Source organism: Myxine glutinosa, chromosome 14, assembly GCF_964187855.1.
Source record: "Myxine glutinosa chromosome 14, kmMyxGlut1.1, whole genome shotgun sequence".
NCBI lineage: Eukaryota > Metazoa > Chordata > Myxini > Myxiniformes > Myxinidae > Myxine > Myxine glutinosa.
In genome coordinates, this window is record NC_136274.1 from 37376128 (window position 1) to 37392667 (window position 16540).

General features: G+C 42.4%; 1 protein-coding gene across 3 annotated transcripts in view; it reads left to right on the top strand.

Annotated features, from left to right (window-relative positions):
- The window catches only part of LOC137439629 (protein diaphanous homolog 2), a 132414-nt gene that overhangs the window by 60199 nt on the left and 55675 nt on the right, over positions 1–16540 (top strand). For all 3 annotated transcript variants that reach the window (XM_068135569.2, XM_068135571.2, XM_068135570.2), the window contains 6 exons: positions 1898–2170; positions 5349–5460; positions 9407–9505; positions 9598–9692; positions 15867–15968; positions 16065–16304. In XM_068135569.2, the coding sequence (XP_067991670.2) occupies positions 1898–2170; positions 5349–5460; positions 9407–9505; positions 9598–9692; positions 15867–15968; positions 16065–16304 (921 nt within the window). The remainder of the gene's footprint in view (positions 1–1897; positions 2171–5348; positions 5461–9406; positions 9506–9597; positions 9693–15866; positions 15969–16064; positions 16305–16540) is intronic.

Consider the following 16540-nt stretch of genomic DNA (forward strand, 5'->3'; position numbering starts at 1 on the left):
TCCGGCGGGGAGTGACACGCCCTCGGCTCGTTAGCTCCGCCCCAGATGGAATCGGCACGTTGCTTCTCATTGGGTGCGTGGGGGGGTTACTGGCTCCGCCCCTGACGAGGAGCTGACAGCCAGCCCCTTCGGGGTAACGCCGTGGAGCGCATGGTCATGGCGGGTAACCGAGCCGGTGTGAGGACGCACACTCCCCGCCCCTCTGTTGTTGTAGTCGTAGTTGTAGTTGTAGTTGTAATTGTTGTTGTAGTTGTTGTTTGGGGAAGAAGATGGGAGGAGGTATGGGAAAGGTCCTAAACTCACTACTGATGCCATATAATCACATTCTGGTGCAACGAAGAGTCATAATTAATGGAAACGAGGCCTTAACTGACATAGATTAAGAATAACTAGGAAGATGTCCGAAAGTTGTCTACGTGTGGTGCGGTGGACCTGGGCACGACATTTAATGGGGGAATAAGGGGAAGGTCGGCTCTACTGATTGTTATTTACATGCAATGGGACTAGGGAATGGGGGATTGGGGAAAGTTGGGGAGTATTGGAGAAAATAGGGGAATATTTACAAGCGGATATGGAGGCCAAATTCCATATTCGCAACAATACTTTTGGGGGGAAGGGGGGTTAAATAAAAGTGTCACCTATCTGGATCCTCCGCATTCCCTTTGGGATGTTGAAGATCCCGTTGCACTTTTGAACTTACAAGGTGTCTGCATCGGTGCACTAGTGCCAAGAGCATTTAAGTATTGTTTCCATATTTTGTACAAAATGTGCAACAAATGAGTGAAATTGTGTGGTTCATTGATCCTTGTAGATCTTTGAAAAAGTCAAATTGGTACTGTACAAGTGTTGAAATAAATCATGATGAGGTCAACATTGAGATTGTGTCCTCTTTTTGTGGGGTGGCGGGAGGCGGAGGGGGCGGCAGGTGTGGTGAGGAAGATCAAAAGGAAGATCTTTGATGTGATTGAAGTGTACGTTCTTGTTTGTATAATGAGTGCACCCCAATCAACCACCAGATGGGGCCCTGCTGAAGTGTTGAGATTTCCCTCGGACTTTTAATCCCAATTATTTACTCCTTTTTTTTCTTCTTTTTTTGTGCACTCCCAATTTCCGAGCTATATCTCGAGTCAGCTGGGACTTTCAAAATGAAATTTTGCATCAATAATGGGAATGCGAAGTATGTGGGGTTGACATTATTTTTGACCATCTTTTAATTAAGGTCATAACCCAATTATAGACATTTTTACATTTTTCACCAAAACTCGACTAATGCTTGTCTGATCAGAACGAATTTTTACTTGCTAGATAGCTTAGAGCAAGGTGCATTTACGCTTAATTTACACCATATCCCTCTGGGTTAAAGGTCAACGTATAAGGTGGTCTGAAAAAAAAACATGTTTTTTTTGTCATCACTCAATTTTGCTAAAGAGTAATCTCAAACCCCTTGGCCTTCCGATATGTTCTTGCATAGGTGCATCATAATAGGTACCTGCATTGAATTTGTGCACCTGCTATTTGATTTTTGATATTGACCTACCTTTTTCAGATTATGACCTAATTACCAAAAAACACCTTTTTGATCGTATCTCAAATAATTTTCATCCGATTTTTCATGATGTCGAGCTTTATGGATAGACTGTAGATGGGGACACATTTTCTGAATTTACACTCCATCCCAAGATATTGAAGGTCGAGGTCATGTGACGCTTTGATCAAATAAAAAATATACTGTAACACTGTTTAAGGCGTTGGGACATTTCAATGATGAGAAGTTGGTCCTTTATGAAGTTGCTAATTGGTCCAGCCTAGGAAACTCCGATCATTCATTTGTTGTGAGTGGAAACATGACTGTATGTGTTAACATCCATGACCGATGTACCTCTTCATCTTCTTGCAGGCTTCAGTAAATGTAACCACCGATGGGCCACCAGCACCACCTGATATTGGCGCAAACCTACCCATTCCTTCACCTCCTCAACCACCACCGTTACCACCACCTTTTGGGGTTCCTCCGCCTCCTCCGCTCCCACCTGGTGGTTGTATTCCTCCTCCACCACCACCGTTTGGTGGTCTTGCCAAAGCTAAAGTTATAGAAGCCCTTCCACATGGACTCAAGCCCAAGAAAGAATACAAATTGGATGTCCCGATGAAACGCATCAACTGGGTGAAGGCAAGTGTTGATCGATGTGGACAATAATTGTTTATTATTTATTTTCGTTTCAACTTCCTTCAACGACTTCCTTCAACCCTGGTGTTGGGCTAGCGGCTAGGGTGCCGGCTTAGGATCCAAGGATCCTGGGTTCGAATCCCGGTCGATCGCTGAATTAACGCCAGGGGGGTTGACTCAGCCTGTCATCCTTCCGAGGTCGGCTAATTGAGTACCAGTTCACTGGTAATTCCCTGTTTGTCGTTAAAAGGTGGCAAAAAGGGTTCGCGTCAGGAATGGCATCCGGCCGTAAAACATTGCTTCAAAAAGGGGACCAAAAAACAACAGCAACCACGGTTCCCGAAAAAGGCCAACCCCCGCTTTGCGGGGAAAAATGGCCTCTAAAGGTGGTTATATATATATATTTTATTTATTTTCGTTTCCTATAGAACATGGCGATTCAGGAAGCTTCGCTTGTTAGTTTTACCAACAGCCAAACAGGGCCTAACACAATTTGTATAAGGCATGAGCTGATTTTACTTCACCCTCAATTTAAAATGTCCGTGTCTGAAACTGACGTTGTTTGCTTTGAACGATGCAACTTGCTTTGGGTGGACAATTTTTGGTGTAACGTTTGTCAGCCCCGAGCTGTAATTGTCTTTGTCCGTACCAAGGTTGACTTCCTTACCACAATTACGTTTACTCCTCGTCTTTCCTTCATCCTAGGCAACGTTGCAAAATCTGATTCTGCATTGAACTTTCCTCATTGTCTTTCATTAGGCCAATATAACCGGGTTTTATCCGGTTCGGAACAACAGCAATGATTCACATCCACATTGATCACATTCTTCTTCTATAATTTCTTTTTTGGCATCTTTAAGAATCAGTCAACAACAATGCATGCCAAAATAAGAATAAAAACCATGTGGGTCTGTAATCTCAACACTTGTGCAAGGCAAAGGAGCAGCCGGCTTAACCACCCTTTCATTAGACCTCATACAGCACCCCCTCCTGGTGCAACTTGCGCACGTGCAGTACTGTGACTTGGTATTAAACACTGCCTCTCGTGATACGCAATTATGCTACCAACTCTGAGCTGTGTTGCCACCCTGAGTAGGGATGATGGGGGGTGTCACAAAAAGTGTACTGGGTAGGAAACAAATTGGGCCAATAATGCAAATATGTAAGTTGGATCCTTCATGCAGGTAGGATCCTTCCAACTCTCCAGGTGTATAATCTTAAACCAAGTCAAACCAGAAAGTATCTGAAAATGCAAAGCTCGTCCTCGTCTGTTTGTAGGCAGACGTCTTCTTCTTCTTCTTCTTCTTCCATTGGCTAAAAAAAACGAAAACGGTTTAAAAAAAATACCAAATTTAAATTAATTATTTTAGGCAGCCTTGGCCTTTGACTTTTTCCTCTAAAAAGATAATTGACTCCGACCTTTTAGTGAACCAATTCAGTGACCCGATATGCAAATTCTATAAATTCCCGGTCAATAGGGTGAAAATTGGTGATTTTACGCAACCTTTGACCTTTTGATCTTTTGACAAAATTATTAATTTGCCTTCTCCGTATTTTCATAATAAAGCTTTGGTGAAAATTTGATGACACACCTCAAATGGTTAAAGTTACAGGCCAGACAGAGACAGACACAGACAGACAGACACACACACACACACACACACACACACACACACACACAGCCACACACACACAGCCACACACACACACCGCCACACACACACACCGCCACACACACACACACAGCCACACACACACACAACCACACACAGCCACGCACAGCCACACACACACACAGCCACGCACAGCCCCACAGAGCCACACAAACACACACACGCACACACACACACACACACACACAGACACACACACACAGAGACACAGACAGACAGATAGACACACAGAAGTGATTACAAACCCCATCTCCTGCTGTGCAGTGGATGAGCTAATTATAACTATATACTTTGATGTTGTCAAGGTATGCAAATGTTATCGTCTTCCCCTATATATACATCTCGCTGGGGGTGAGGGGGCAGTGATTTTCACCATTACAAGTGCCCCAGTGCAAGTGGTTTACTGACCCCTGCTGTAAATATGGGGGGATTAATTAGTCACGGCACAAATATATATTTGCCCCACCGGCCCTCTACCCCACTCACCACCCCAGGCTGCTTTGTAGGAATTCAAATTTCATTTTAAAGGCTTTGATAAGTATCGGTCTCAATTTAAGGATTACTACTTTGCTTGTTGATTAAAACGCATGCATCGTCTTGGTTAGCTCAGCTTCGGAATGGCGATGCACAGAAGATGCCGTTAGCAGTCAGGCTATGCAGTGTAGGCCTTGTAGGTTGTGACTTGTGTTGCTGTTTCATTGAACATTGAGAAATGTTAAAATTTAACATTTCCTAGCAAATTATGCTTGCTGTCTATCGTAGATAGCAGCCTGTACCTTTTTAAACACTATTTAACTGGTCTAGTGATCCGGTCATGGTGATAAAGTCGTACCGAGCAGAGCAGACCGTCCACGTACCTGTCCAGTGTCCATGTCTGATACCACCTTGCAACTCCTATAGAACACTGTTGTGGAATGTATATATAGATTCCTACAAAACATCTTTGATAGAGATTCCCTTTGGAAATTTGCCAAAATATATTATCTTTTGGGGCGGGTGGAGAGCTGCTTGGATTCCTTATACATGATGTTGCAAAAGTTGGGCACCATTGGGATTGTGGTGAAGGCCGGGCACCATTCGGTCACCGGACCTCACGCCTCTCGAATTCCCTCTGTGTGCATATCTGAAGTATTGTCCACGTCAACCATCCCAGAAACGTCGAGGAAGTGAAGGATAAAATCCGATCAGAGTGTACCATGATCGATGTTGGCATGTTTCGGATGAAATGGATTCCTGGAACTTTCCTGGAACTTTCCTTTCCTGGAAATTTCCTGGAACTTTCATCGACGTTAACAGTCTGACCAGGTGTCATGCCTCCTGACCTGCATCCCGAGATAACTTGATGGCACATTGGTAAAGCTATCATCCTGTATGTGAAAGGCCTTTGGTTTGACTCCCGGGTACAGTTTGACCATCTGTCTCAGTTTTTATCTTTAATGGTGTAAACTGATATGGCAAATTTTGAATGAAAAAAAATAAATCTTTCCTTGCTTTTGTTTCACCAACAGATCCCTCCAAACAAAATGGCTGCCAACTGTTTCTGGGTTGGAGTTAAAGAAGAGCAGCTGGAAAAGCCTGAGCTGTTCGCAAATCTCACCCTTAACTTCGCACAGGCTAAGGGTAAGATTTCGCTTTAACCAGTGAATTGTCCGTTGATTTAATGATTCCCGTCTTGGTATTTGGAATCACGTTCCTCGTAGACGCCGTAAAGCATTCGGTGTTATAATCATTAGAGGGTGAGCAAGGAAGGATTGAAAAAGTATTCTGGTCACGTGGTCTTCAATTTGCAAAACGCGGCACGATGAGATAACGCGTGTGACTTGCATCACGTTGATCTTGTGACCAGCACAGGTGTGACTGTTGAATCGGAAAGGAAGACCGAGAGGCTGTAACTTTAGAGCTGGAATGGAAATGGGCAAGAAAAGGGAGGTGGGGGAGGCAGTAGGGATGAGAAGTCTCTGGGATCGAGAAGCCATTGGTCTTTTCTTTCGAAAGGACGTGTGGAAGGAAGCGACTTCCGTTCGGCACGAAGAATCGTCGGAAAGGCCAATTGGGGACTTCCTGCCACGTAAAGTAACTGTATCCGCCTTACTCGGTACCCAGATTGCTCTTAGCTAGTTTGAAATCGTTCTCATTAGCCAGTTGAACCCAGGTTACATGAACCTGGGATTTCCATCGTTTTGCCAACAATGTGTTGCCAACAGGTGATCGATAAATTAGCTCCTCATCAAAAACAAAAGTCGCCCCATCTCCCCCGCAAAACTAATAACTTCACTTGGCAATCTTTAATTCTAAATGGGCCATTTTAGAGGAGGAAAGCAAGAATTTTCTTGTTCCCTTTATCACAAACCAGGTCTTTCCTGTTTTGATCTGTCTTCCTGTTGCTGATTTTATTTATTTATTTATTTTAATCGTCAATAGGCTTTCCTCTGAATTTTTTTTTCAATCGTTCACAAAACTTACTATTACACCACGCCGCAAAATAGTGGTTTATACCACACCAGTCTGCGAAATGCGGTTATCGCACACACCTGTAGAGAATGGTTGATGTCATCTTTTTCCAATAAAAACAATCAATATCATATGATCCACAAGCCCTGAACCTTACACCTTCTACAAAACATCAGTGTACTAGAACAGCACTTGGTCGAGCACGTACCTCCGCCAGGCTGAGCAGTTTATGTTTTGTATCCCATGATAGGCCGGATCTGGATTCGGACCTGAACCAAAATCTAAGCGGCTTGTTCTTGTCGCACACCCAACCTGTCCACCAAATTTCGTCCGAATCCGTTGACAACGTTTTTTTGGTGTCATGCTCACACAGAAACAAACAGGGGTGGAAACATAACTTCCGCTCACCTTTGGTGGTGGATGTAACGATATACGTCGATGGTAACAAAATAAGATCTAAAAATTAGAGGGCCTCAGAACATCATTGTTCTCAAATAATCGCTGATCATCACAGATTTCATCCCAACCATTCCATTTTCGATTTTTTTTTCCTGCTACGAACCGGCCAATCAATTGATGTCATGAATGCGAAGAAGAAGCTAAGTGATGATCCTGGACGACTTTATAAAGAAGGTTGGAGTAGGTTTTTTTTCTCTTGCTTTTAAGTGGCATGCAGACATGTTTATCAAGCTCTCAGCCAGTGACATTCAGGTCTTCCTCCAAATATTATTGAGTGACTTCCTCCATGTGCATAAACAGCATGTTCGGTCTCTTTAATTTTGGCAGAAACTCAGTTAAAATGGAGGGTGTGGGAGGACGGGGGGGAGGGGGGAGGGATGAGGGGGGGAAGGGAGGAATAGCTGAGATTCAAACAGTGTCAACAATCTCATCACAAGTCACCTTTGTTTGGTCACTTTTCATTGAGCAAACAGCCTTCACCCTTAGGGAAGTACTCACCTCACATATGGGAGACTATTTGCTGCACATATGGGCATGATTCGCTAAATGTATGGGACAATACTCTCCCCATGTATGGGCAAGTACTCACCTCACGTATTGGCATTATTCACCACATATATGGACAAGTATTCCAGAAAGGAGAAAGGATTTCTTTTTTTTTTCATCGGAGGTCGTATGCTTGTTTAGAGCCTACCTTCATGTACGATACCTGCTGATGTCTTGTACAAACAGAACAACCCTGTTCTTTCCTCCAAAAATGGCAGCATGTTTTGTGAAAGATGAGATTTGGTGAAAGGTTACATGTAGACACGAAAGGTTGCATGTAGATCGCCATGCAGGTAGTAAACATCAGATGCCCGATGTGACTGAGGCTCATGGCAGAGCAAAACCAGCAGTGGTAATTTTGCAGTGAAACAGTCAGAGGGCTTCGGCCTGGACGAACATGGCCAAGGTACGCAGGTTACACAATGAATATAACTATTCGCCTCACACTTTGCTCTCCTCTTTGTTGTCTCTATTTTATCTCTATTTGTCTGTGTTGCCTTTTTTAAAATCTTCTATCCCTTCCTGAACTCACCTCATTTTCCCACCTCCTTAACTAATTTTCCTTGATGTCCGACATTGCAAACCATATTCTTGGATTAATTTTTTTTTTTCATGAAATCTGAGGTTGATTTCAGCGGATCTCATAAGTTTTTCTTCAATCTTGCTCTGATCAAAAACAAATGGCAAGGCCATCCGAACAAAAGGCTTTTCCAATCTGAAGGATCATTCCAGAATTTCGATTGAATGAACAATTTCGATCGGAAAAATCATAATCCACAAAATGATGTAATACACTTGATGTTTCCAAAGGATGCCTTTGAAATGTACGCTTCAAACGGTGTGGACGTCATTACTGCCGGAGCGTGCGTTGATGATGCTTGCTTTTTCCTTCTTTTTTTTTTTTTCCTCTCGGCACCTGTTTCCCTCATCCCACATTGCACTTGCGCTCACCTCCCCCACATCCCATTTTTGCTCTAATATTCCCCGCTCCGTTCCCTATACCCTTCTATACCATCCTCCCCACCTCTCCCACATTAACTCTCTCCATCCTGTGGAAATGACTTTTTTGCATCCTCGTTGTCCATGCGGATGTCCTTCCGTTGCATGTGGTTGTTGCTATTAAGATGCAACGCAAGCACAACAGCTATTGGTGGTTGTGGAGTGGGGTTGGGGAGGTGAGGGTCAGGGGGGGCATGTGTTGAATTACTATTTTAAAGTATCACTTTACTTAAAGAAGTTAAGGAAATAAAGCATCCAAGTTCCTTAGCCTCATTGATTCTTATTACCCTGCGCACGTGAAGCGAAAAGTGGAATTAAGCAATTGGCTCACTTTGTCTGTCAGTTTGTCAATCCACAAACATCAGTTTATGATCGAGAAACAACTTGATTTCAATTGAATGTTATATTTTGACCACGAATCGGAGCATGCACCTGCAGTTTAGCAGTTCTGAATTTGGACAATAGTGTGGAATCTCGTTCTGCTCGTGCATGACCAGAGAGGAGCAAGATCCTTTTTAAGCGGTGAAGCCGCTTCAATATTTGGCTATGTCCATTTGTCCTTCAAAATGAAGAAGAAGAACCTCTAACCCACTGTGGTTAATTGTAATGTGTTCAAAAGGGTAATTCTAAAGGTTTCCGTTCTAGAACGGACGAATGAATTCTAGAATTAATTAATTAGCGATTCTAGAATTAATCCTTCATCCCCACATCCTCAACTTGTTTAATCCATCATCCCAACATGCTCCCCTTGTTTAATCCCTCCTCCCCACATCCTCAACTTGTTTAATCCATCATCCCAACATGCTCCCCTTGTTTAATCCCTCCTCCCCACATCCTCAACTTGTTTAATCCATCATCCCAACATGCTCCCCTTGTTTGATCCCGCATCCCAACATCCCAGCACCCCCTCGAGCATTTTTAGGATTTGGCGATTTCATATTAAAAATGGCAAACTTTCGGATACAGGTGCGATATTTTTTATTATCATTCTTTTTTTGCGGAATATCATCGTGGATCAAATGCAGTGAGGTTATTTGTTGAAGGAGGATAAAGTAAGGACCGTTGAAGTGAATGATTGTGCATCAGTGGAATGTTTCTCTTTGTTTCCAAGGCAAGAAAGACGATGAAGCTGATGGGAAGAAGGCTTCTGTGCAGAGGAGGAAAGTCAAAGAATTAAAAATTCTGGATGGCAAAACCGCACAAAACCTTTGTAAGTAGTTTAAATGTCACTTAGCGTTAAGCATTCTATGATGGATGTCTAAATTGCTTTGGATTTAATGTCACAACCTTCGATTTGTGCAGCTATCTTTCTGGGATCTTTCCGGATTTGTTTCGATGAAATTAAAGAAATCATTGTGTCCTTGGATGAGGAGAGGACTTCTGAGGTTATGGTGCAGGTAAGACTCGGATTTTATTTGCATCATTGACAAGGATTATCGATGAAAGCAAAAAGCGTGTTTGTTTTATTTATCTGTTTGTAATTGATTTGAATCACACTCGTTTTATGAGCCTCACAAGAGGGTATTGTATTTGGGTCCGTTTGCTTGTTCGTTTGTTTGTCTGTCTGTCAGTCCACACATAAACATCAGCTAGCATAGGCCACAAATGCCACCTGGTAGTTGCCAGTATGACGTTATATTTTTTATTAAAATATGAGAACGTCTTTTAAGTACGTACTACGAGAATGCAAATACGTGTATATGGTATTACGGTACAATTACAATGCCAGTACGTCTATAAAGTACGTACTATTACAATGTGGGGATGTCGATAAAGTACGTACTATTACAATGCAAATAGTTATATTAAGTATGTATTATTGCAGTGTGAGTATGTCTATAAAGTACATACTATTACAAAGTTAGTATGTCTATAAAGTACGATGACAACACGAGTATGTCTATAAAGTACGATTACAACGCGAGTATGTCTATAAAGTACGATTACAACGCGAGTATGTCGATAAAGTACGATTACAACGCGAGTATGTCTATAAAGTACGATTACAACGCGAGTATGTCTCTAAAGTACGATTACAACGCGAGTATGTCTCCAAAGTACGATTACAACGCGAGTATGTCTATAAAGTACGATTACAACGCGAGTATGTCTATAAAGTACTGCTATTACAATGCAAATACTTATTACCCTTGCCTGAGGAGAGGGTATTGCATTTGAGTGCGTTTGTTTGTCTGTTTGTTTGTTTGTCCACACAGAATAAATATGATTTTTTTCTGCAACCGTTGGTCCGATTGACAGGAAACTTTCAACATAGGTGAAACTCCATCTGTATAATTTTAAAATGATAATTACTAGCAACGGTACCCGCCCTATGGGCGGGGCTTCAATTGGGAGGCCCAAATGAAAAGGCAAAATATCAGAAATTGAAGGTTTTAAAATTTTAAACGATTCATACAAACATCCGTTGAATCATATCACACGCAAATCATCAACATCTAAACAGTATCTTTAGAATTTCAATAAAAGCCACATCACTGTTCCTATCGGTAAATATTATTCCATCGTGTTTCAAATCGTGATCGATACACTATGATCGTGATGATCGTGATCGTGAATCGTGATCGATAATCGTGTTCACAATCGCTATGTCGTATGTACTCCCGATACGTGTACCAAATTCCCGATACGTGTAACTGTACCAAATCAACAGTTAAAAGGATTTTGAGCCGATACTGTTACGGCCTTGGCAAGATCGATGGAGACAGCGATCTGTTAGCGATCGATGGAGACATGTTGCTTTCCCAGGTGCCGCACAAACGGCTGCACCGATCGCGCGGCACCCAGGAAAGCAACATCGTCACAATGAGAACAATGAACGTTATGCGAACGCGAATGTTATGCGGGAGTCCAAACCTGAGAATGCTGGAGACCAAAGCTGAAATTGGAAAAACTAAATAGCCTATTTTACTCCTGGAGATCCCAGGATTATCTTTGCGATCGGTTCAGCAGTTTTTACGGTACCATCGAACAGGCAGACAGACAGATGGACGGACATTTGGTGAATTATAGTAAGATGATGTCATACGTCACGTGGTATGGCCGCCATCTTGGAAAAACCGAAAAATTTTGCACCTCTATCTCTGAAAGCGCTGCATTAAAAAAATTGAGACATGGCTCTATGATCGTGATGTCGTGATGTCTATATGTGAGTATGTCTATAAAGAGCTCTCCATGGGGAATAACATATGTTAAGGATGATTTCATCAGTGCCTCCATTATGACGTCATAATTCGACAAGTACAAAACTTCATCCGATCAAGATGAAATTTATTGAGCATCATCTCGGGATAAATTGGTGGAGAAAAAAAAACGACTATCGGCCACGTGGTTTGTCCGCCATATTTGTTTTAACACAAAGCCTTAAATAAACACTGAAAACGCATCCTGGTGAGGGCCTGTAATCTCTGATTGCTCTTTCTTGTATTAAGTATGTACTATTACAGTGTGACATGGGCATTGAGGAAGTTAGGAGTGGAGGAATGGTTGATCAGAGTAGTGATGGCAATGTACAAAAGAGTGCGCACAGCTGTAAGGACAAAGGACGGGAACAGTGGTGAGTTTGAGGTGAAGGTGGGAGTGCATCAGGGGTCGGTACTAAGTCCACTACTATTTGTAGCTGTCATGGAGGTGCTGGCTCAGAACGTAAAGGAAGGTTTACCGTGGGAGTTGTTGTATGCAGATGATCTGGTGTTGATTGCAGAAAGTATGGATGGACTGAAGGAGAAGATGAAAAAGTGGAAGGAATGTATGGAGACAAAAGGTCTGAAGGTGAATATCGGAAAAACGAAGGTCATGGCAAGTGGTAAAGCATGTGGTGAGGTGGAAAGAACTGGGAAGTGGCCGTGTGCTGTGTGCAGGAAGGGTGTCGGAGTGAATTCCATTCAATGTACATTGTACAATGTGCGCTGAGTGGGTTCATCAAAAATGTAGTGGTTTGAGAGTGTCATTAACCAGTGTGGCAGCTACATTCAAGTGTAAGGTGTGCACAGAGGGAGCTGCAGATGGAGGAAATGTTGAGTTGGATCTTGGAGACGGCATGAAGCTGGAAGGTTTGAAAACATTTTGTTACCTTGGAGACATGCTGAATGGAGAAGGTGGATCAGACTCGGCAACGGTTGCTCGAGAGAGATGTGCATGGAAGAAGTTTCGGGAACTGAGTGGCGTGCTGACGAGGAGGGGAGTGTCGTTGAAGCTGAAGGGAAAGGTGTATGCTGCATGTGTGAGAAGTGTTATGATTTATGGGAGCGAGACGGGTAATGAACGTAGAGCAGCAACGAAGGCTGGAAAGGGTGGAAATGCGAATGGTTCGGTGGATGTGTGGAGTATCGTTGAGAGAGAGAAAGACAAATGATGAATTGTGAAAGATGATGGGAATAGAGCCTGTGATGGATGCTGTGAAGAGAAACAGGTTGAGATGGTTTGGTCATGTGTTGAGGTAGGATGAAAGTGACTGGTTGAGAAGAGTGATGGAAATGAATTTTTTTATTTTTTATTTTTTTATTTTTTTTGTATACTGAATCGAGGCTCGTGAAAGAGCTAACATTTATTTCACAAACAAAATCAACCAGACAAACAAAATATACAAAAAGAGGGAGCGGCAGACAAGATGGGGAGAGAAGGGGAAGCACACAACCACAACATTTGAGAGCAGGGAGAAGTGTGGGAGGGAGAGGGCTTGGGGGGAGGAGGCGTGGGAAGGGGGGGGAGGGAGGGGGGGAGAGGTATAAAACACAAGGGGACCGAAATTAGCGGGGGTAGAAAAGATCAAGGTTTTGGATGGGGGAGGATAAGAGATGGTGGTGAACAGCTGTTTTAAAGACCTGGAGGGACGTAGAGGACGGGGAAGTAGGACGAATGTAGAAGGGCGTAGAGGACGGGGAAGACCGAGAAAGACTTGGCCAAAGATGGTCGAAGAAGAAATGCGGGCAAGGGGGTTAAAAAGGGGAGATGCAGAAAATAGGGCAAAATGGAGAACATTGTCATGGGGACCGCAAGGCTAACCCCCGCTCTTGCAGGGAAAATGGCCTTAAAATGCCTGTTGTTGTTGTTGTATTAGTGTGAGAATGTCTATAAAGTACATACTATTACGTTAGTATGTCTATAAAGTACATACTATTACGTTAGTATGTCTATAAAGTACATACTATTACGTTAGTATGTCTCTAAAGTACATACTATTACGTGAGTATATCTATAAAGTACATACTATTACGTTAGTATGTCTATAGTGTGCGTACTATTAAAACATGCATATGTCTGCTTTCTAGAAAATATGGCATGTGAGTATGTCTATAAAATACATACGAATGGAATGTGAATCTATACAATAAAACAGAAAAAAGGTCTGTTTGTCCACTGTATGAACGTAACCTTAAGTTGTCAATGCATTGTCTACACAAAAGCACAAACACACCAGCACGCACATGCCACACAAAACAATTCCTGGTGAGTGTCTACAATCTGATTGCTCATTCTAGATTACTTATTATTCGTCTCACCCCAAAGGGACTGCAAGACTATTGTCATGTGTGCGTGTGTACGTCCACGTCTATATATTTTTGCTTTTGTTTTTTTTCCCTCTCTAACCGCATCCGATCGATGCAAAACCTTAAACATAGGAGGAACTTCCCATGGAGAATATGCTGTTGTTAAGTCTGTTGCCATAGGTCACATGGTATGGCAGCCATATTGGATTAAAAGGAAAATTTGGACATATTTTTCTCCAAAACCACTCGACGAAAAAAATTGAAACTTGGCAAAAGGCATAAACTCACCACGGGTTATAGAAGGTGATAACAATGACATCATCAGTGAAGTGGTATTCCAGCCATAATTGGTTGAATCAAAATCCTGATCCAAAAAATTGGAAAATTCATGTATCAGATCTATCACACGATGTCAGTGAAGAATTAAATTTATGATGTCAGCAGTCATGTGGTCTGGTGGCCATGTTGGATTGAAAATAAAAACACAAAAAACCTTCTTCGACAAAACCGCTTAACAGATTGATGCGATACTATATACATATAATAATAACCTAATTCTTAATATGATTGACGAGCCATGGGGAATATTGCTTGAATTTCTTTTTCCATATTCACCATTATTGACACAACTTAGCCTTTATGTGCACAAAAGTGGTTGTTAAATATCCTAATAATTACACAATAATCAATAAAGCTATGGATAATTGAAATGTATGTGACATAATAGGATGCATGGATGATACGGGTATATGGGCCATAATAGTCGCGTGTTCAGTTCACGATGGTAACGAGCTTTTCTTCGGAATGAACGCCTGAGGTGAGACTATGCTCTCTACTGAGTGTCGTTCTAGTTTTGCTCGTCTCATATCATTTGTTTGATTACCAATCGTTATTGAACCTTTCATGATTGCCATATGTTCTGAACTCAAATAATAATGGGCTAAGATTGCAATGATTTGATTATGTTTTCTTGAAAGTTGTCAGAATACGCTACAACTCTGCGGCAGAATTTGCTTATTAATCTGGAATGTCTCGGCACCCTTCCCAAGGAAAGAGGTCATCAGCTTGAAATGAGAATTGGCTCTGTCGTTATTTTGCCATGATCTCTGGAGTTCAGAGCATGCATTAGACAAGGCCATCACTATTTAGTTTGAAGGATATGTGGAGAAATAGAACCAGGTACTCAGGGATAAGCTGCTGAGAATTAGAAGCGCACACGTGCACCATATGAAGTTCACGGTTCAGGACCCAAGGCATCGGCAATCCTGTTTATGTTGCTGGCTTTGTGTGATGCAGATGGTGTTTCTTTGACATGCATAAAATATTCTTGCCAAATTGCTTTTCTCAACCAAAAGATGCTATCGAGAGGGGAAAAACACAGGAAGTTTTGCCGCTGAGTTCCCATGCTGCAGAACAATGCATCCCTCCGCACGTGTTGTGGAGTGTTCTCTGTGTAGCTTCCTCGTGCATATCCTCTAAATTCCGGCATTGTGGGATTTGCATGTTTACAAGGAATAAGAGTAACTACGAATTGTTTTTGTAAATTTTTTAACAATCATTATGTCGTACGCAGCCTGTGGCTGCTGGCTGCACCATTGCATTGCTGGGAATGCGGTTGTGCTGCTGATGCGGTGCCCCCTCTGTTTCCAGTAAGCTGGTACTCATTTTGCAGATTGTGGAAGGATGGCAGGCTGAGTCAACCCACCTGGTATTATTTAGCGGCACAACAGGTGCTAAAACTCAAGACCATAAGGTCTTAAGCCAACCACCTTAACCAACAAGCCAACACCAGACTTTTCAATCGTAATGACAATAATTGCATTTATATAGCGACTCTTCCCAGTGGATACATGGATACTTTTTGTGCCAATGCACTAGTGATTAATTTCATAGTTATACGGCTCTGGAAGAATTTGTGCAAGAGTTGTGATTTTAAGTTGCGTGATTAAAAGTGGATTTCTTGGTAAGTGGATGATTTAAAGCTTTTGAAAGTTTATTTTCCAGTTGATTACGAAGAGAACTGAAAACAGTGCGTGTAGTATAATGCTTTGGATCTCGTTGCAGAGCCTGTTGCAGCAGTTGCCCGAGCAAGAGCAGATGGATAGCTTGGCACAGCTCCGTTCGGACTACGATAACCTTTCGGAGCCAGAGCAGTTTGGCATCGTGGTCAGTATTGATCTACGGCTGATTCTGCTCTTTACTCATGATCCCTGTTACTCGTTCATCTCTTAATTCAACATCTTTCTTCTCGTTCTCCTGTAGCTGAGCTCCATACGTCGGCTACGGCCTCGCCTCTCGTGCATTCTGTTCAGGCTGCAGTTTCAGGAGCAGGCCGGGACGATGCGGCCGGCCATTTCCACGGCAACAACTGCTTGTGAAGAAGTGCAGCGAAGCAAGTCTCTCCACAAGATCCTCACGCTCGCTTTGCTCATTGGAAACTTCATGAACGCCGGTTCACGCCATGGACAAGCATTCGGATTCCAACTTGAGATCCTTAGCAAGGTAAAAAGCTCTCAGAAACATTTATTTTGAACACACATTACCTTTAATCACCAATCCCCGTGACATAGCAAGCACCACTTTGCCACAAGCCGATTTGCTGAATTTGAAGCGATTTTCATTCACGAGTCAAACGTTTGCGCAGCATTCTCTGCAATATTGCAGTGCAAAAAACAAAAGTTGACATGAATTTCAAGTGCATCTGGATTCTGGAAGTATCAAATCCATTTTAAGTTAGC